Here is a 20,506-nt window from a genome sequence, read left to right on the forward strand (position 1 = left end):
TGGACCTATTTACATGAGAGGCAAGGACAGGTGGGGCCAGGGGTTGAATATGCATGCAAAAGTTGTGTAATGTAATGCATATGGAACACCTTTGAGAATAAAGGTGTGGGTCAGACTGAAGCTCGGTGCACAAGTTTTCGGAGAAGTATCTCACTTGTGCTGGGCGCCAACAATACATACTACCCCAGGTTGTGGAGTCTATTTATTTATTCCGCATATTGCTTCAAGACCATAGCAGGTTGTTTATTTGCTTTTGTTTTTCAAGAAGGTAAAGCTTCTTCCTTCCTCTTCTCTTCTCTTCTCTTCTCTTCTCTTCTCTTCTCTTCTCTTCTCTTCTCTTCTCTTCTCTTCTCTTCTCTTCTCTTCTCTTCTCTTCTCTTCTCTTCTCTTCTCTTCTCTTCTCTTCTCTTCTCTTCTCTTCTCTTCTCTCCTCTCCTCTCCTCTCCTCTCCTCTCCTCTCCTCTCCTCTCCTCTCCTCTCCTCTCCTCTCCTCTCCTCTCCTCTCCTCTCCTCTCCTCTCCTCTCCTCTCCTCTCCTCTCCTCTCCTCTCCTCTCCTCTCCTCTCCTCTCCTCTCCTCTCCTCTCCTCTCCTCTCCTCTCCTCTCCTCTCCTCTCCTCTCCTCTCCTCTCCTCTCCTCTCCTCTCCTCTCTTCCCCTTCCCCTTCCCCTTCCCCTTCCCCTTCCCCTTCCCCTTCCCCTTCCCCTTCCCCTTCCCTTCCCTTCCCTTCCCTTCCCTTCCCTTCCCTTCCCTTCCCTTCCCTTCCCTTCCCTTCCCTTCCCTTCCCTTCCCTTCCCTTCCCTTCCCTTCCCTTCCCTTCCCTTCCCTTCCCTTCCCTTCCCTTCCCTTCCATCCCTCCCTCCCTTCCTTCCTTACAGCTAATTGGGAAGGTGGGCCTTGTTGAGAGGGCCTGTAGTTGACTGTCAGGATGGGATTAGGAGCCAGTAGGGAATCCCCAATGGGAGAAGGAAGAAGTGAAGAGATACCAACTGATGTACTCACAGATAGCCCACTGAGAAAGAAAATAGCCAGTGGAATTATGACCCCAGCTCCAGAGATAAGGACGAGCACATGGCAGTTTAGTTCCATGCTCCCAGCGCTGTCGTTTTTTCTACTTCATGTGAGAAAGAAAACTCACTTCTAAAATGTCAAAGGTTTAATAAATCTTAACAAAAATTACAACAAACTGAATAAGGAAAAATTACAGCACCGGGAGTCTCCGTAACTAGCAGCCAGGTGCTCGATTTCAAAATGGATGCTCTGCCTTTTCTACTCTTAGCTCTCCCAAAGTTTTGTCAGTCAATTCTTTCTCTGCCATCAACCGGTGGTGATTACTTTCTTATACCTTGATTGGAGGTCAAGTGTTTTCATGTTGCGCCTCCTGGTAACAAGCCAGCCCTCCCAAATGCCCTAACTACCAAGGCTATTACAATGGGGAGGGGAAAGAAGACTATAGGAGGACATACTACAGTAACATCATATACATTTACAAAACCTTTCTTACCATTTACATAATATCCATCTCTTAATTGTGAGAGCCAACCATGACATTATTAATTTATAACATTCTGTTTTCTGCATTTTTGTTAAGGTTTAATAAACCTTTGAAATTTTAAAAAGAAGTGTCATTTCTCACATCAGGATCTGTGTGTTTGCTGGCAATGGGGATCTTCCATTTTGCTCCACCAGCAGTCCTGCTGCAGCTTGATTTGAAGAGAGAACCCTGAATGGACAGGGAAGAAAGAGATAGTAATCTTAGCTTTTTTGTACATAAATAAAAGTTACATGACAACTGCAAAGGTGCATGAGCCTTGTGATAATATATGGATATCAGGAAAATGAATCCACAAACACCAGAGGTTTATGTCCAAAAAGAAGACAGAGAAGTCCTTTTACTTTATTCAATAAAGGGAGAGACCATAGGGTGTTCCCCATGAGGTATCTCAAATTTATACAGGATGCAGCCTCCTTTTTATCCTAATTTCCTGGCCAAATTTTCCTCTCTTTCCCCATTGGCTGAGGTACTTGAGATGTACAGACTTCCCAAAATGCTTAATATCCCTTCGAATGTAAACCTCCCTGTTTTTCTTTTTCCTTGTGTCTCTATTCTTTCTCTCTAAATCCAGAGATGTAGCACAGTCCTGAGTGAGTAACAGTCTGTGTCAATTAGTGATGTTATAAATGAAAATTTATTCAGACAAATTAAAAGTAAAAATAAAGTTTTTTTTTATTTTTGCGATCAAATTCTATCTTAGCCAGCCACAAGGAAAGAACAGTGCCGAGCCCAGGGTTGGCGCTGGGTGTGCAACAGAGAAGACAGCCTTAGCAGAGGTTCCCTCTGTGCCCACACACCGCCCTCTTGGTACAAGCGGTTTTTATAGAAAAAATTCCGCCCAAGGCCAGGATTTTGGCAATTAGTCCTTTCTTTCCATTCAGAGTCCTACATATTGATGAGATTTCTTTTCTTGGGACCGGCTGTCCCTGAGGGTTCCAAAGGAAGCTGTTGGGAAGGATAGATAAATATGATTGCATAGCAGAAGAACCACAATAGTACAGCCAGGATGAAAACAATCCCCCCTCACTGGCTGGACAATAACCTCACCTACAGAGGGGTCCAAAAGTCAAATGGACTGTTCCATCTCACCCCCCAGAATGTATGGTTCACCCCACAGCTGTAACCCTCCCCTGAACCATCAGGTGTCCGTGACCCCATTGGCACAAGTCCTGTTCCAGCCCACCTTGAAGCCCCCCCCCCCCCGATAAGGGGTCTCTGAGGGGCCAGACGCTCTCTTGGATCTTCCCCTCCCCTGTTAGAACTTCCTCCCTCCTCCTGGATTCCCCCTCCTGGAGTCTCTGCTCTTCCCTTTGTCTCATCCCTCCCCCTTTACCTCAGGCCCCAGCACGTGCTGTGTCTGGCAGCTCGAGGCAGGGCCTCTCTCCATCCCAAATAAACCTTATCCTCCAAGAGCAATCAGCAGAGATCTCTCGTCTGTGTCCACCCACACCGTCCTGGAGCCCTCTAACGTCTTTACAGAAGCCCCTTCCCCATCCCTTCCGCCGGCCCGCCGCCATTGCCGTGCGCAGAGAGGCGGCCCAGCTGCGCCACAGCGCCCCCTGCAGCCGCGGGGGAAGCATCGCCCCCGCCCTGCCCGGCAGCCAGCGGCGCCCCTGCTGGCTGTGCCCGGAACTGCGCCGCGGGGGAAGGGCCTGAGCCGGGACAAGGCCGCGCCGGGTCTGTGCTCTGCCGGGCTCGGTGCTTGTTTGCCCGGCTGTACACACACACGCTGTAAGGAACTGCTATTCCTCTTCCCCTATCTTTGCCTGAAAGCCCCGTAATTTCAAAGTTACAAAAATTAGGAGGGAAGGGGGTCATGTTCTCCATTCCAAGGGAGGTTCCTGCCTTCCTTGGCAGACCCCTGTCCTTCAAACCAGGACACAATGCCCTTTCCACTCAGTCCTCTCCATCTGTGCTGCATTCTATCACCCCCAGCAGCCTCATTAACCCAGATTTTTTTTTTTTTTTTAATTAGGGACCAAAGATTCATGGTATAGTGAAGGAATGTGTCCTGCAAGGGCCCAGCTCTCCCCTTGGTGGCAGAACAAAGAGGAAGAAAAGATTTATATTAAAAGCACTGAGCCAATCTTTATTATGAAACTCACATCTCTTACTGTCAGCAGTTTCCATGCAGAGAATGTACAGACAGGAAGTTTTCCTTCCAGGAAGGGGAACAGGAGTACAGTTTGCACTGTGATATATGGTGCTCCTTCAGTAGATGACTATACAAGAGGTTAAAAATCACTTAGCAGGCTCCTTTTTCTTTAGGTTAACATCTTGCTGCACTCAACAGGAAACAGTGCAGTCAAGTGCTGAAGAAAGGACCTGGATGCCTGGCCACTGTGGAACGGCCCAAAAGAAATCTGAAATTGGGCTGACTTTGCCAGCAGTGCACCTGCTGGACTGCTTGCAGAAAGCAGAGAACACTGCAGAGAGGTGAACACGGCGTGTCCCCAGGGGTGATACAGGCAGGTAGACGGGGCCACTCCACAGCTGCAGTAGGGGGTGAGGTAAAGGGGCCCATGGCCAGGGGCTCTCAGGACACTAGGTCTTCGCATCATCCCTAAGCAGTGCTGGGCTGTGGAGGAAGGCACTGCTCCCTGCAAAGTGCCCTGTGCTGCCTTGTCCACTGGCTATGTTTCACAGAATCAGAAAGTAGTTGGAAATGACTTTTTAAAGGCTATCTATTCCAAGCCCACTGCAATAAACAGGGACACCTTCCACTAGACAAGATTGCTCCAAGCCCTGTCCAATTTGGTCTTGAACATTTCCACAGGTGGGCTGCAACAACTTCTCTGCGAAAATTGTTTTACTACCCTCACAGTAAAGAAATACTAAAGAAATACTTAAGAAATCTATTCTAACCCTGCCTTTTGGCAGAGGGAAGCCATTCCACCTTGTCCTGTCCCTCCATCCCTTGTCACAAGTCCCTCCGCAGCTTTCCTGGAGTGCCTTTAGACACTGGAAAGAGCTCCAAGGTCTCCCTGGAGCCGCCTCTCCTCCAGGTGAACACCCCCAGTTCTCCCAGCCTGGATCCAGAGCAGAGGGACTCCAGCCCTGGGAACATCTCCATGGCGATGTCTGGACTTGCTCCAGCTGCTCCACATCCTTCTTGTGTTGGGTCCCCAGGGCTGAAGGCAGCTCTGCAGCTGGGGTCTCACCTGAGTGAGTAGAGGGGCAAAATCTCTCCCCTCACATGCTGCCCACACTGTTTGAACCCAGGTAACCTACGTCGCTGTAGCCAAGTACTATCAGCACCCGCAGACTAGGGAATACTATGGGCCAGGGGAACAGCAAATGAACGTAGGATGGGAATAAAGATCGTGGGAAGAGCGAGATACCGCCTAGGGAAACGGAGTTGGTGCTGTCACTGTCCCTTCCCAGCCACAGCCAGGCTGAGCTGCAGCTGCCGGGGCGTGACGGCAGGGCAAGGCCGGACCGGACACCAGCAGGGCCCGCGCTGGCGGAGGAACAGGAGCCGGAGCCAGGCTAGCGGAATGGCACTGGCGGTGGGAGAGGAGCCGGAGCCAGGCTAGCGGAATGGCACTGGCGGCTCCCGGTCGCTGCCTACGGTGCTCGAGCTGCAGCGGCCCGGCAAAAACTCCTCCCACGCGAGGGCCCGGGGACGGTCAGTCCCGGTGCGCCGCACAGACCCTCCCCAGGCCCGGGTGCACCGCCCGGGGAACGGTGAGATGGCGGAGGCTCCCGGACCCGCGGGCAGCGCGGGGTACGGACGCGGCCGGCGTGAGCAGCCCCTTTAAGAGTGAGAAGACCACGGCGGCGCCAGACACGGCGGCCACCGCTCTACGCATGCGCACGGGCTGTCCCTGCGACTTATTCGGTGCCGCCGGCACAGGCGTCGCGGGCAGGGGTGGGGATTCGTGCTGTAGCGGACTTGCGCATGCGCAGGGCACGGCCCTACCGTGCGCTTTGTGGCGCTGCCGGAAGCGGGTGCGGGCCCAACGCAGCGAGCGGCGCTCCCGGTCCTGTGTGGCCGCGGCCCCCTGGCGCCGGCGGCCTGAGCGAGTGGCGCGCCCCGACATGACTGCCGGGCTCTCGGCGCAGGTAAGGCGGCCAGGCTTCCCGCCACGGCGCTATGGGGCTCGGCCCACTTCACCGCCCGCGGGGCCTGTGGCGCGGGCGCCGCCCGGAGCCTCCACCGCGCTGACCTCTGTGCTGCCGCGGCGGGGCCCGAGCGGGGCGGGAGATGGGCGAGGCTGTCCCGGGGCTTCCCCGGCGCCTAGCGCCTCGTTGGTGCCCCGGAGCCACCGCAGGGCGGGCGGGAGCGACTGTCGATGACACCCCCCCTCCCCCGCGGCGCAGGGCCCCTCTTGGCCCCTGCTCCGGCCCAGGGGTCGAACCGCATTTCGGGGCCCCGGGAGGAGCGTGAGGTGGCTACTCGCGCCCTTCCTCCCGCGTAGATCCTGCGAGCGGGATCTGTGCCCGAGGGAGGAAAAAGTTTGTGTCGCTGTTTTCCCGCAGAGTCCGACCAACAGCCCGCTGGTGCCGAGCATGCCCGGCTCAGGCCTCCCGGGCTGTGTCGGAATTCTGCTTCCCCTGTCTCATTTGGTCTCCCTGCCCAGTGGAGAGTAGATCCTATTTATTTGGCAAACGGACTCAGCAGCGAAGCTTCTCCCCGGAGTAAAGGGGCTGTGTCTGCAAGAGAGTCCTTCCTGCTTGAGCAGTTTGGAGACTTCACGAGAAACTGGACCGATGAATGAGTGCCAATGTAAAGGAAACTGTTGAGTAAAAATTTTTCTCAGTCGAGTATATTGTTTTGTGGTCAAGTTCATTAAATAGTTTTTTGCACAAATGAGGGGATTGCTGGAAGATAATTTTCTCAAACCTACTGTTAAAAATGATAGTGATGGTAAGAAGCAGAGTAGTCCTGATGTCTGAGCAATGATGCTTGAAAGCACCATAATAGCCAAAACACACAAAACATACAAAACGGACTGCTTTTGCTTTCCTATGGCTCTGCTCATCTTCACGTGTAACAGTACACAACTTGTAGGCAGTAGCCTTCTCTATAGTAAGTACCCTGCCTCCTGCTTTGGCCAGGCTGTGTCTAGCAGTGTTCCCAGGAGCTAGGGAGGTGATGTGGCCCATGAACTGGGAGTGCTGGAGATAGTGAGATCCGAGTCCTGTGGCTTAAATGGCACCTCATGTTTGAGACCCAGCTTCCCTGTGGCACATTCATGTGTTAACTTCTGCTACAGTAATGCAATAAAATCTGACAAACTTGTCTTCTCTGGGCAAGGGCAGCTGTGATTCTGTTCTCTGACCTTTGGTAGTGCTGTGGCTGAATGGCTTGGGAAAGGATGACAGAAGTTTGGTTGTTTTTTTTTTGCTTATCTCATCTCTTCTTGCCTCAAATATAGACTTTTAAAAAAGATTTATTAGTAATCCTGACATGCATATTTTTTAGTTCTTTAACAAAATATTCAAAATACCAACTTTCTATTGGTCTTTTTCTCATACGGGTCTTCTGTTTGGTTCTTGCCATTTTTAATTTTTGCCTGCTCTCTGCTCTGGCTGTTGTCCTTTACACACAGTGCATGCCTTGAGCATATCTCTGCAGATGGTCTTTGCATCTCTTGTACTACTAACCATTGTGTCTGCTCTGCGTTTTTGGTTCTAGTAAAAGCCAAGAAGGATCCACTTTTGGGACAGCTTATCTTTGTGCTTGAAGTCTTTTGCATCATAGGAAAATACTTCATTTTGCATCTGAAGCTGTGCACTGCCCTCCCTCAGTGCACATTTTCTGAGGAACTGCTCTGTACATGAGTACTGATTTCATGACTTCTTCCCTGCACATGCTCTGAACACCTCAACTTCAGGCTTGGACCTTCTGCATGTTCCTTCACAGTAGCTGTAGAATGTGGCTCTGTTTAGTTCTCACTGTCTAACTTTAGTGATCCAGGAGTTTAAATATTTTGGCTGCAGCTGTTCATATTAAGTCTTCGGAAACTGGAAATAGAACTTGTTTTTTTGAGTTTTATGGACTCATTATTATTTTGTGCTCACTGACTTCTGGAGTGTTTGAGAACTGAGGATCTTGGGTCTTCAGTGCTGCGACATTCCAGTTTCTGTGGTTTATATGGTGAAAATGACTGAAGTTTCTAAGATGAAACAGATTGGGAAGAAATACATAGAAATGCAGATTATTTACCACACTAGGGAATATTGGATTTAATGCTCAGTTTCATAGTAAATTAATGTCTCCTTGCTTTTGCTAGTTTTAATGCTGGCAATTTCTTTCCAGGTTTGTCTGTGAGAATGTGAGGATGTTTTATTTAGTGCAGCCTCCAGGAACATACAGTGAACACACAGCATACAAGAATGTTTATTATTCTACTCACCCTTCCTCTTAATCAGCTTTCTGAGAGTCCTTAGTGATTTGAGCCCCAATAAGACATATGTGTATGTGAAGTGCAAATATTCAGCTTAATGAAACTTGGGAGATGTTAGTTGGGCAAGTGAGGGTGCTTCTGAAATACAGAAGCATTGCAAAAACAGAAGTCAAAATCAGGTGTGATGTGACAGTTGCTTTCTTGGTCTTCAGTTTGCTGTTGCTGTTTCAGTAGTTACTGACAAATACAGCGTCTTGGAAGGGAGGGAGTCCTGCTGCTGCACAGCATTGGGTGCTCTTTATCTGAGGCAAGTTAGGAATCTCTCTGTGTGGAATCTGTCAGGAACATTGTTTCGGATATTAATGTGTGGAGACCTTTCAGCCTTTTTTAATTCCTGTCCAGTTAGAAGAAGCTGCATACTAGATAGATGTAGAGATAGTCCATTCCTAACAGATTGCAGCAATTTCCAATTCAAGTGGTAGTTGAACTGGAGTCTTAAATAAAAAATAACTTCTAGTCTTCCAAATAAAAACTTTTAACTGCTAAATATAGGGGGAGTGAACAGATTGATATGCTGCTAAATATCCCTCATAAGGATTTTGCATCTGACTCAATTACTTCTTTCAGTATTCCTTGTGTATTGCTAAAACTAAGAGAAGGTTTCTTTTACAGCAAGATGAAAGGAAGCGTCAAATATTAACAGATACAGGCTGGTGATTTAATTTATGTATGAATGTCAAGCAGCAGGCTGGGAGTGTGTGGTATGAGATGGTTGTCCTGTTGCTAAACCTCTTCAGCGTGGCATGTTGTATATATCCTGTATCTGTTAAAAGTGCTACTTCTCAGAAGTGTGGAAGGATCACCCAGAAGAGCTTTGCGTCTTTTTTTCATTGTGGCAGGGAGCTGTATGAGGGTGGGCAATTGTGTCCTTGCGTTCCCCTGCCGTAGTGCAATTAAAGTTTTCTAAAATGCAGCAGAATTCTTGTAGATGAGAAAGCTCCCACGTAGGCATTGCCTGCTATTTGCTTGTATTGTACAGCACTTCCACATACCTGGGCAACCTCTGGGATGAGGGCAGCCACAGTGAGTGTGGGGTGCTTATCACACACTGATAAGCTCCTGCCATGAGCTGTTTATTGCCAGCCTGAGGGAGGGCATGGAAAGGACATGCTGTTTTATCAGTTCAAATCAGCTTATTTAAACCAATGTTCCTCAAATGTTCTTACAGGGTTACATGCTTCTAATGAACTTGTGTCACAGGAGAGGAATGGGAAGTGCTTCCCCTCTTCCCTTGTGGGATAGGGACTCTGCTCTGGGGATAGAGGCAAAGTACTGTGGGGGTGAGTGAGGAGGGGGAAGTCTTGGAAAGTGGGTATCTCACTTCTGTCCCTTATGCTTTGACTCCGGACACACACTGGAGACTAAGATGGTGGTCAGGTAGGAAAGAAGGGGGAAGACGAAGTATCTCTGTGTCATAGGATATGAAAGGAAAAGATACCAGTATGGAAGCCTAGATAGTGGAGCTAAGCAGTGATGGAAGCTATCAATGAGGATTGGGATTTTGTGAGTTTTGTTTGGTATTGTTTTTGAGGGTTTTTTTGGGTGGGGGTTTTGGTTTGGTTTGATTTTGGGTGGTTTGTGTGTTTGTGCGTGACTTTTCTGTGTCTTGGAATTGCGATTTTTCTCTAAGCCTCAGGATTTTGACCACAGTGACATGAGCATTTCCCCTGCCTCAGTCCCCAAAGAAGGGAAGGATGTAGGGATTGTACATCCTGCAGGCTACTGCTGCTCTGGTTAACTCACTGTCAGATAAGCACACATGATTGCTGCCTCAAACCACGAAGGATGTAGTTTGGAAGACAAGATCTTGCTTTCTTGCTTTTCTGTCTCCCTTGAAGGAAATCATCAGGCTTTTTGCATAGGTTTGAGGAGTCAGCTAAATAGGCAGATTGTTTAAATAGGCTTTTCCATAGGAATGTGTATTTCCAGGCCTGGCTTGTTTGATTTTGGGCCAATGAATGTTTAAGAGAAGTGTTCAAAATATTCTTTGTATAACTAACTGGCTTCCAAATTGTGCCAGGTAAGTGTAGTTGGCAAATGGATACTGGAGTGCCATCCATGGCAACTTGATCTGCTCTAAGCAGTGTCTCTTGGACACTCCTTGCTTTTCTCCTGTGCCAGCCCTGTTTTGCTTGTTCATGTGATCACCTGGCTCAGATAATGGATAAAAGGCTGTCGATTCTGGTGGGAGAGGAGGAAAAGGAGATGGTGCAGTCGCAGTTCCGGTGGCTCAGGCTTCTGTGGTACCACCTGCTTGAGCAGTAGTTTAACGTTGTTGTGGGCCTGTACAAAGCATTCTGCTGTCAGAGGGATTTTCCTGCCACCCCTCTGGCCTGGGGTCCTCACTGCTCTGTTGTGTTGGCACAGATGTTTCTCATCTGAGTTAGACCAGGTCTCTGGACGCGTTTGATGCGTGGATCAAAATTGGCTGTGTGTGATGGGTGTCTCTGAGCTGCCCAGTGCAGTCCCATGACTGGTGCTGCCTCACCCCACCCATTCCCAGGGCAGGGGGTTCTGGCCTGGCTCCGTGCCCTGCCCTGTACAGCACATAGGTGTGACGTGAAGGCACTAATCAGGGTTAAGTATCTAAAATGGGCATATAGTCCTGAACTGAATCTTGCTGTAATCTCTGTAATCAAGCTATGTTAAAACTCGTCTGTGTAAAAAACATATTAAGGTTGAAGAGCAACTGTTGGAATCTCTTCTGGATTGTCAAATGTATGAAATGGATATGTGCATCTTGAATTTACAACAGTCTGGATTGTGATACACAGCCTCAGTTTTGCTAACTCATATCATAGACATTTAAACTAATTGTCTCTTCTTCCTTGCCCTCCCAGGTGTTGTTTGGATTGTAGCATAGAGGCACTATGTACTCAGAGTGGAGATCCTTGCATCTTGTCATTCAAAATGATCAGGGGAATACCAGTGTACTTCATAGCTATCCTGAGAACGTGGGGAGAGAAGTGGCAAATGCAGTGGTGCGTCCTCTTGGACAAGCTTTAATTACATCGTCTGTTGGAAGTGAGAGTATACTAAAAACAGACAAAGAAGTAAGTGCCTTTCCTTGGAGATGATAGTTTTCCTTCATGCCAGAGTAACAGTTTAATAGTTTTCTATGGCCTCTTTTATTTTTCTCTCTTTATTGTCCCAAGTTTTATGAAGTGTGTTACATTTTTAGTTTAGTAATCACCATAGGATTTTTATTAGCAATTAGATCATAGCAACAGTGTACTTCATGACTTAATAGTAAATGTTTGTCTGACCTATTATACCAGGAAATTCAGGCTAAAGAAAACCAACAAAAACACTCAAAACAAACCCAAGGAATTTAGCATTTAACACAAAGCCTTTCTACTTACCTTCAGTTTTGAAGCAATGGTATGTGACTTCAGAAAAAAAGTCTTTGTATAATATAAGTATTTGTTAGAATTTGAAAATCTTTCAGTAGCAGCTTTTGTGTGTTCCGAAGAGTTCTCTCTACAGTTTAGATTTAAGAGATTCAGGATTTAGAGTACGATTTGCCATTTATTCATATTCTTCATAATATCATGATATATGAGTTAATGGTTTGGGGGTTTTCTTGCAGGATATGTTAAACCGGATTGCCCATACAACATAATTACTGTTGCTTTACTTTTTTTTTTTTTTTTGACTTAGAACTAATGTGCTCTGACCAGTACTTGCTTACCAATGTTAATTTTAAATAACTTTCGCTTTGTGTTTGTTAGGTAAAATGGACTATGGAGGTGGTTTGTTACGGGCTGACTCTCCCTTTGGACGGCGATACTGTGAAATACTGTGTGGATGTGTATACAGATTGGATTATGGCTCTTGTGTTACCTAAGGACTCTATTCCTTTACCTGTTATTAAGGAACCAAACCTTTATGTTCAAAGCATTCTCAAACATCTCCAAAATCTCTTTGTACCAAGGTGAGTGTTAGGGATTCCAAGCTATAGTCAGCAGGTAAACTGTCAGAGGACTCATGAGGTGTAGAGGCTCTTGAGTAAAATAAGACTGCTGTTGCTGCAAGCTTAGGAGGAAGGTGTTTCTCCAAATGTATTCTGTAATTTTGCAGTAGCAAATTGAGTTTTTGCTGCTGTGGTTAGGTAATTAAATCACACATAGTTCATATACTTGAATGTTTACTGTCCCAGAAGGTTCAGGATTTATCTCTATTGGATGACTGGAGAGTAATGGGAAAAGGAGAAGAACATCACTGTGTGACCATGTGCTTTTCATTGTGTAAAACTGAGATAAACTAAGAGAACATCATGGCAGTCCCAGCCCTTGTTAGTCAAAATTTGACCACATGTATGATGTACTGAAGGATCTTGCAGTAAGTGACGGCTCTGCACCTGCATCTTGCTGCCTGTTAAATGTGTGTGGTTATGCTGACTGTCATTCACTGGTAGTTTTGAAAGAACCTGGTGGCAATGTGCTTGCTGCCTGACATCCTGGGATGATGATGTTGACATAGACATGTTTCTAGGTCTTGTACACAGCTGTGTTGTCAGAGTGCACAAACATCGTTACCTTATTTATAGTTTATGGCAAGTTTACCTGCTGCTGTTGGACATATGAACTGGATAAGGAAGATTAAATAATAGTGCCCCCTGAAAAGGTACTGAACTTCAGATCAGTGTTTAGTATATGTCTGTAAATATCAGGTCATCTGCTTTTATCAGTATTAAATATGTATCACTGCAGATGGCCTTCAAAGTGTTCAGCTGCACTTGGGTCACTTTACTAAAGGCTTTGTTTATAAAGGACTGTGAATAATAACTTGTGAAAATGCAGACTAGTTGTCTGCTGCTTATTTGATTGCTTTGAAGTCTAACACCTACTCTTAGCTGCTGTTGCTCTTAACTTGTAGTAAAAATGCATTTTAATTCCCATTAAAGGATGGTTAAGGCAATGACACAAGTCTGAGGAAAGCAAGCTTCTGGATTAGACTGCGCCAATTGATGCGGGTTGCTGATGATAATGGGCTCATGTAGAATACTTACCCAGAAGGTGTTACAGCAACCTGTTTGAACTGTCTCCTGGAAAAATCTGTTCTTGTGTTGAAGATATTAAGTCTTTATTATAAGCCTATGTCCTATGGAAGATTTATTAAAATAGTTTCCTTCTTCATCCTGGTTCTCTGGAAACAATGTAGCTGTTGGTTTGGCTGCTTTCAAAGCGGTGGCCCGGAGTTGTGAAGGCGTCAGACTGAGATGGTGACATATAGGTAAGGTGCAAAACACAGCAGCCTGAAGTGGGCACTTCAGTTAAATGGCATCTCGAGAGCTTGTGTACACCCATACAGAGCAGGTACATATAGATTCTAGTCTCAGTGCTCAACTGAATCAAATGTTTACATGCCCAGTCCTTGAAATAGTGTGGTGCTAAAAAATAAAACTGTGAAGGCTGGGTGAGTCAAGTTAACTTTCCTCTATCTGCTGCAGTGATGGGAGAGAAGGTGTTTGCCTCCTTCCCTCCTGTACTGGCCTTCTGTCCACCCTGAAGAAACAAACACTTTGTTGACATATTTGAATAGTCCCCAGGCAAGCCACAGGCTTTCCATTTCTGGCAACCCTAGAATATCCAAGAGGTCTTGAAGATGACTTAAGCAGTAGTGGTTATTACTGCTGTTAGATAAAGTTTCAGTGCCACAAACACTGTTGGAAGGAAATATGAGAACTCTCTCCTCCTGTATTACCTCTCCAGGAGAGTGAGGTACAGATATCCAGGTCCTCTGCAACAGAAATTCTGGAATTTCTTGAGAGACCATGGACCACATTACTGCCAAAGTCCTTTTTTTTTTGTAATAACTTCATATGCTTCTGTCACAATCTGCTTATAGCGGGTGTCGTGATGGTTCGTTAGCTGATCCCAAAGTGCAAAAGACAAACAGCAGGGGACTATCAGTTTAATCACAACAAATGCACCTTTATTAGGGGCCAAAAGCATAAATGCGATAGTGGGGTCAGAAAAGAAATAAAAAGGATAGAAAGAGAGAGAGAAGGGGGGATGGGAATAGCTACCAACACAGGCGAGGTCCTCACTGGTCCAGACGATGGGGATCCGTCTTGTTGTGTTGGGGAGAGTCTCCAAAGTCCTATCTAACCCAGGGGTTCAGTTATAGTCCACAGAGGGAAAAGGGGGGAACATGCAGAACAATGAGAGTCTATTGAAATTGCTATGGGGGGAACAGGTGTATCTACAGAAAATCATCCAGGCAGAACAAACACAATGAAGAATAAGTCCATTGAAGTTACTGGAGAAGAACAGGTCATGTCATTCTCCCACCCACCACTCTCTGTGGTAGGGGTCTCAGTCCTTGGGGAGAGGGTTCTTGATCTCTGTCTGTCACGGTGGTAACGAGGCAGATGAGGGGTCTGCAGTGAGAGACCACCAGAGTCACCCCAACAGTTCATTTGGCTTAAAGGTGGAGAGTGAAGCAGGAATTGCAGAGGGCCGCTCTGTGCTGGGTCCACGCTGGGTCTTCGCCACGTCCTCGCCAACTCCTTGCCAAGTTCTTGCCGGGCCTCATTCAGAACAGCCAACGCAACGGTGCAGTGGCTGCACCTGCACTGTTGCCTTCTCCAAGCCGGAACTGCAGTGGGGGAAGGGAGTTCCTTCTCGTGGCAGTCAGCAGGCAAATGAGTGAGGGTCTTCAGACGGCCTCTTACAGTCATATCTCATATCTCATATGAAATAATGGGAACAGTATTTCTGAAGGAGAATGGCCAATAGGCCACAGTCTGTAGAAATCTAGACATCTAGAAGTCTAGAAATAGTGCAAGCAGAACTTGTCACTGGGTCAACTTTGTAGACAAGAGGAAGTCCTAGATGGACAGAAATGTTCGAGTTGCTGTTACAAGATTAGTGCAGAAGCATCCCGTTAGCTTGCATATAAGCCTTGCTTTTTTACAGTTCCTCTAAATGATTAGGGAAACAAGTCTTGAAATAGCCTTGGAAGCTTCAAGCCTATATAGATTGAGGATACCTTTTGACTGAAACAATCTGCTCTGTTGTTACTCACACAAAAAATAGTGCTGTAAGCAAGGAAGGGCTCACTTATCCTAACGTTTGTTATTCTACAGAGAGACTCTGGTTTATGATCTAGCTCTAGCATCAAGCAACCCACTGTGGTCCTCAGCTGTGGCTGGTAGTGTGCAATTTTGTACATTAGGCAAATTAGGCATTGACTCTTTGTAATCTTTTTCCCAGCACTGTAGTACAACATTATACTCTCAAGATAAAAGCTGATAGTATTTAGTGGGCCAGTACATTCTCTAGGTGCTTGCTATGCAACATGACTTGTGGGTTATGCCACATTGAAAATATTTGGTAGGAATCTAGTAATACTACTTAGTAGTCCAGTGGAAGGTAATACTTGTATGATATTTTTGGTCATCTTTTCAGTGGTAGTAGGAGGGATCACGAAATCATGCACAGGCTGAAATATGCCTTACATATACTGCACACCCTAATTTGCAATCTCCTCTCTCGCCCTTTAAAATTTGGGCTTCCTCAGGTTTTTTACCAATGTCCTCAGATACTGTCCAGAATGTGACTTGTGTTTTGTACCTGTTTTGCCTTGTCCAGACTAACTAATGGGAGGAGGTGATGCTGCTTTGTGCTGCTTCTGCACAAGTTTATGTTGAGTGACTCAGCAGTGCCAGTGTGGATCTGATTATTACTGCAGGAAAAACCTAGGAAATATGAAACTGTTTCCTTTCTTCCTTCCTTACTCCTAACTGCTTACGGAAGAAGATCTAGAAGGGGGCCATTAAATAGGAACATCAGACTAAAGGAAGAAGTGGTAAGAGTTGGTTTGGAAACAAGAGGAGAACTAGGAAGAATTTAAATTATTTTGCTAACAATGTTCTGCTAGTTTTGCCACTTCTGAATTATGTATGTAATAATTCATGATGTCTCAGCTGGATTGTCATTGTTTGGCCCAAGATAAATCTGACATGATGGATTGTGCTTGTGCTATCTATTGAGTCTCACATGGAGAAGAGTGTTATGGTGCATCTTGTGCTCATTAAGGCAGAGTTAGGATGCCTAGAGACAGAGTTGAGGTGCACAGAAGCATATTGGCTCATGTTCTTGGGTCTCACTCAATAGTATTTGATCCTTTTATAAGTTGAACATGCTGAAAGTTCATGTTACTGAATACATGACTTAATAGTTCTATTTCTCAAGCATTGTTTTCTTCTCTTGCAGGCCAGACCCGGGATCCAGTCAGATCAGACTGTGCTTACAGGTTTTGAAAGCTGTCCAGAAGCTGGCGCATGAGTCAACAATTATGGCAAGAGAAACCTGGGAGGTTTTGTTATTATTTCTTCTTCAGATCAATGACACTCTTCTAGCAGCTCCAACTGTGCAAGGTTCATGTTCATCTTCCATTTGGTTCAATTATTAAAAAACTTCTGGCTCTTCTTGACATTCAGCTGCCAGCAGGATAGGGGAACCCATTAAAAGCTCTTGGGAGCTACCAAAGCACAATAGCTTACTCCTAATTCTGCCCCATTACTCCAAAATAAAGCATTGTCAAAAAAGACTGAATGGTTTGGAGTTGAGTTTTCCTGAAATTATTTTTGCAGGACAATAACTTTATACAGGAACAGTTTGGTATGAACAGTTTCAGACGCTGTTGTTCCCTGTTTGTTTCACTGAAACCCCTTGGTTTTGCTGTTCAGCCTGCCTAGTGCAAAATAATAGTACTTGTTTCACCTATTTAAAAAAAAAAAGACTTCAATATAGACACAGTGCAATAGAAGACTGCCACTAAGATGGGTGGATTCCTGCTGTCCCTTATTACACACGTGTGGCTGGGCTTTAGCTATTGTACTTGGTCTTGCAAAAAGCCTAATTGGCTGTAGGAAGCAATCAAGGATCATTCTTAAAAATTGTGAAAAAAAGAGGGCTTAATCTTTATGCACTTTAACCAAAACCTCTTTGGGGAGATATTTGAAGTTATTTAGATGGAACACTAGCTGAAGGTGTGCTTGGTTTCTGTTCTAAGGTGGCATTGCTGAGAATCTGGCTGAAAAATTAATTGGCGTGCTATTTGAGGTATGGTTACTCGCTTGTACGCGGTGCTTTCCAACACCTCCTTACTGGAAAACTGCCAAAGAAATGGTGGCTAACTGGAGACATCATCCTGCAGTAGTTGAGCAGTGGAGCAAGGTCATTTGTGCCCTTACTTCCAGGTAGGAAAAATCTCATAGAAATAAATGCATGTATGGGGATAATAATGGTTATACATGTTTTGAAGTTGCTTGTTTGTGGAATGTGCAGCAATCCAAAAGTGAATAATCAATACAAAGTGAGAGATCTTGCTGTATCCTTGGATTGTGTGTGTATTCCTTTGTTCTGCAAGGGGAGATCTGAGTTGGATTCTCTCTGTTTTTGTGTAAGCTTATCCCCTCTGTGATATTTAGCACTTTGTGACATGTGTGTGTATTGGTCTCCATGACTGTGATTCTTCATCATATCCCCTGAGGAATGACTCAAGAATATTAGTATAGCGTTATGTGTGTGTGTCACCATCAAAATTATTAGGTGCTTGTTAGTGCTCATGCTGCTGGGTTTGAGGTGACTCTTGGACTCTGCTTGGACCCTGTGAGCTGAAACTGTGTTACAGCTTCCTGGCACTTGTTCCTTGGCAGTTGGGATGTGATGGGCCAGAGGCAGACCACAGGCTCTATGCTCTAGAGAGTAGGGGAGAAGAGCTGTGTTGAGTCTTGCTGGGTTTGGGAGCAGTGAGGATCATATATGATAGAATTGTTTAGGTTGGAAAAGACCTCTAAGATCATCAAATCCAACCATGCCCCCAGCACTGCTAAGCCCACCACAAACCCATGTTCCCAATTGCCATATCCACAGGTCTTTTAATACCCTTGGTGACTCCACCACTGCCTTGGGTAACCTGTGCCAGTTCCTGACAACCTTTTCCATCCCATGTGAACGTCCCCTGGCACAACTGGAGGCCATTTCCCCATGTCATGTCCCTTGTTACCTGGGAGAAGAGGCCGCCCTCTGGTGGCTCCAGTCTCCTTTCATGCAGTTGTAGAGAATGAGAAGGTCCCCTCTGAGTCTCCTTTTCTCCAGGATGAGCCCTCTCAGCTCTCTCAGCTGTTCCTGGTGCTCCAGCCTCTTCTGCAGCCCCATTCCCTTCTCTGGATACACTCCAGCTCCTCAATGCCTTTCTTGTCATGAGGGGCCCAAAACTGTCTCCAGGATTGGAGGTGTCTCACCAGTGCCCAGCACAGGGCACAGTCACTGCCCTGGTCCTGCTGCCACACCATGGCTGGTACAGGCCAGGTGTCATTGGCCTCTTGCCCACCTGGGCACACCAGGCTCCTGTTAAGCTGCTGTTGAGCAGCACCCCCATGGCTTTTCCTTCTGGGCACTTTGCAGCCACTGTGCCCTAAACCTGTAGCTCTGGGGTTAATGTGACCCAAGTGCAGGACCCGTCACTTTGCCTTGTTGAACCTCATGTAGTGGCTTCAGCCCCTTGATCCAGCCTGCCCGAATCCCTCTAGAGAACCTGCCTGTCCTTCAGTAGGTCAGCTCCTGCCCACCTCAGTATCACTTGCAAATGATTGAAGGAACACTCGCATCTGGGGCTGTCAGGAGAGTTTTGGCTGTAATAGAAGGTTCTGAACAGTGAGGAGAGTATCAATACCCTTAATATTGAGCTCTTTTTGGTGTGAAGTCTTTGTGGGACGAATCTCAGACTGTTGGAGGAAAGAACTGAATTAATTACTTGTAAGAGAGTCATCTGGGTCTCCTTCCAGCTCTCCTGAAATATCAGTAACTTATTTCTGTAGAAGTTCAAAGATGTGTTAAAATTGCTGCATTGTGAAATATTCAATAGTGTATTTTTCTGCAAGGGTTTATTATAACTTTGAAAACTTCTGCTTTGAATTACCTGTCAAAATGTGAAGTGTGAGTAGATTTTTCCAGGTTGTGCAGCTATTTGTTAAGCCCCTGGGAAATAAAGCTGCAATACAAGTTCTGTGTATTTCCCATGCTATTTCTTCAGCTATTTTTAGCTTGTTAGATGTAGCATTGCATAACGGAAAATACTTTATGATTCACTGATCTGAAAAGAACAGCTCTGTCTCAAAACATGTGTTTGTGTTCTGTACCACATACTGTGCCTACACTTCCTCTCCCATTGTTGACTAACAGTCTTGGTTCTGTTGGTGCACAGGAGTATGCAGGGTTTCTGGAATGTTTTAGTCTGTGTTCAGTAATATTGGTTTATGCCTGATACCAAGGCAGGGAAGATTAGGCTCCTCTGAGGCTGGCTTTAAGTTCAGTGGTATTTTAAGCTGCATTTTTAATACTTCAATGAAGCTCCAGCTTCAAACAGTTAAAATGTTTTAGTAAAGAGTTCTGTGAATCAGGTTATTAGCAATAAGCTGAGAGTAAATGTTTCAAATTAAAACTGTATGGAAAAATAGATTTGGAAATCTGTACACATATGCAGTGTCAATTTGTGTCCTTGGCTATGATTTCTAGCAGGATGAAACTGGAGTTTTAATTGTATTGCCATACCAATAGATATTACTTTTACCCCATCTAGATTGCTTTAAATATATTTTAACTGTCTTGGATGTGTGGCTTAAAATTTATTTCTGTCTTCCATCGTTCTTGAAAATGATCCGTATGTCATTAAAGATTTGGTCATGCTCTTTGGAAAACTGTTTTATTTCAGTCATAGGGAGAAGTGAAGCAGTGAACTGTGTTGCCAGGCAGTGGTGTGGGGCATGACGGTGCATGGGGTTGAGCCAGGCTCCTTTGGGTCTTTTAGAGCCAGGTGATTCCTCAGCAAAAACGTACCATGGGGTTATGCCTCTGGGCACTAAATGTAGGTGGACACAGGGCTGGAGAGCATTTGCTGCCTGGTATAGATGTGTGTATTTCTGGTTTTAAGGAAACTTCCCAGTCTGACCATTCCCAAGACTCTCTGGCAGTCACTCTTCCACCACCAGTGACTTTAACTGATGGGATTGAAGCCCCTTTGCAGCAGCAGCTCCAGTGAGCCGAGGAGTGCCCTGCTTGACTCCCTGCACTCCTCACTCTCACAGGCAGACCCGCTTTCCTCCCCAGCTTGACTCCAGGTTTCCCATGGGAGTCTGAGATGTCTTTTTCCATAAAGCCCTTTATTCCTGGCACAGTAACACAGAAACAGCTTGATCTGGTGCCTCCAAGGAGCATCCCAAAAAAGGACTCCTGGGCTTTTATCCCCTCACAGTCCAAGCTTGTGCAAGTCTTGGCTCTTCCTCTCTAGTCCTCAGCTCTTGCAGTGTTGGGCTACAAGTCCAGTGCGCTTTGTTATGCACAGGGTTGGCATTTCCCAGCCTCTTCCCCAGTCTCCCTTCAGGGAGCTCAGTCTGCAGTTGTCACTGCAGCTGCACCACCAGCTCCTGCACTGAATGGATTCCTCATCTTCCTTGCATCTGGAGAAGGCCTCATGTCCTAAAGCTCTTTCTTTTCTGCCCAGGTAAAGTACTGTAAATAGGCTGTG

The 20,506-nt window shown here is 46.1% G+C and overlaps 1 protein-coding gene and 1 long non-coding RNA gene across 10 annotated transcripts in view; one reads left to right on the top strand and one right to left on the bottom strand.

Annotated features, from left to right (window-relative positions):
- Positions 1 to 1,136: 1,136 nt before the first annotated feature.
- On the bottom strand, positions 1,137 to 3,046 carry LOC115497952 (uncharacterized). Its single transcript, XR_012051599.1, has 2 exons — positions 2,887 to 3,046; positions 1,137 to 1,721 (listed from the first exon to the last, which is right to left on the bottom strand). It is a non-coding gene; the product is annotated as an uncharacterized lncRNA (long non-coding RNA).
- Positions 3,047 to 5,479: 2,433 nt separating this feature from the next.
- The window catches only part of RALGAPB (Ral GTPase activating protein non-catalytic subunit beta), a 62,379-nt gene continuing 47,352 nt past the window's right edge, over positions 5,480 to 20,506 (top strand). For 5 of the 9 annotated variants that reach the window (XM_030288935.4, XM_030288937.4, XM_030288940.4 and 2 more), the window contains exons 1-5: positions 5,481 to 5,618; positions 10,807 to 11,019; positions 11,698 to 11,900; positions 16,189 to 16,352; positions 16,991 to 17,177. In XM_030288935.4, coding sequence (XP_030144795.2) covers positions 10,837 to 11,019; positions 11,698 to 11,900; positions 16,189 to 16,352; positions 16,991 to 17,177 — 737 coding nt within the window. In that variant the 5' untranslated portion in view covers positions 5,481 to 5,618; positions 10,807 to 10,836. Of the gene's footprint in view, positions 5,619 to 10,806; positions 11,020 to 11,697; positions 11,901 to 13,129; positions 13,202 to 15,641; positions 15,782 to 16,188; positions 16,353 to 16,990; positions 17,178 to 20,506 lie in introns of those variants that run through there. The other 4 variants (XM_030288936.4, XM_030288941.4, XM_030288943.4 and 1 more) reach the window with 4 other exon arrangements.

This window comes from Taeniopygia guttata, chromosome 20, assembly GCF_048771995.1.
Source record: "Taeniopygia guttata chromosome 20, bTaeGut7.mat, whole genome shotgun sequence".
Taxonomy (NCBI): Eukaryota; Metazoa; Chordata; class Aves; order Passeriformes; family Estrildidae; genus Taeniopygia; species Taeniopygia guttata.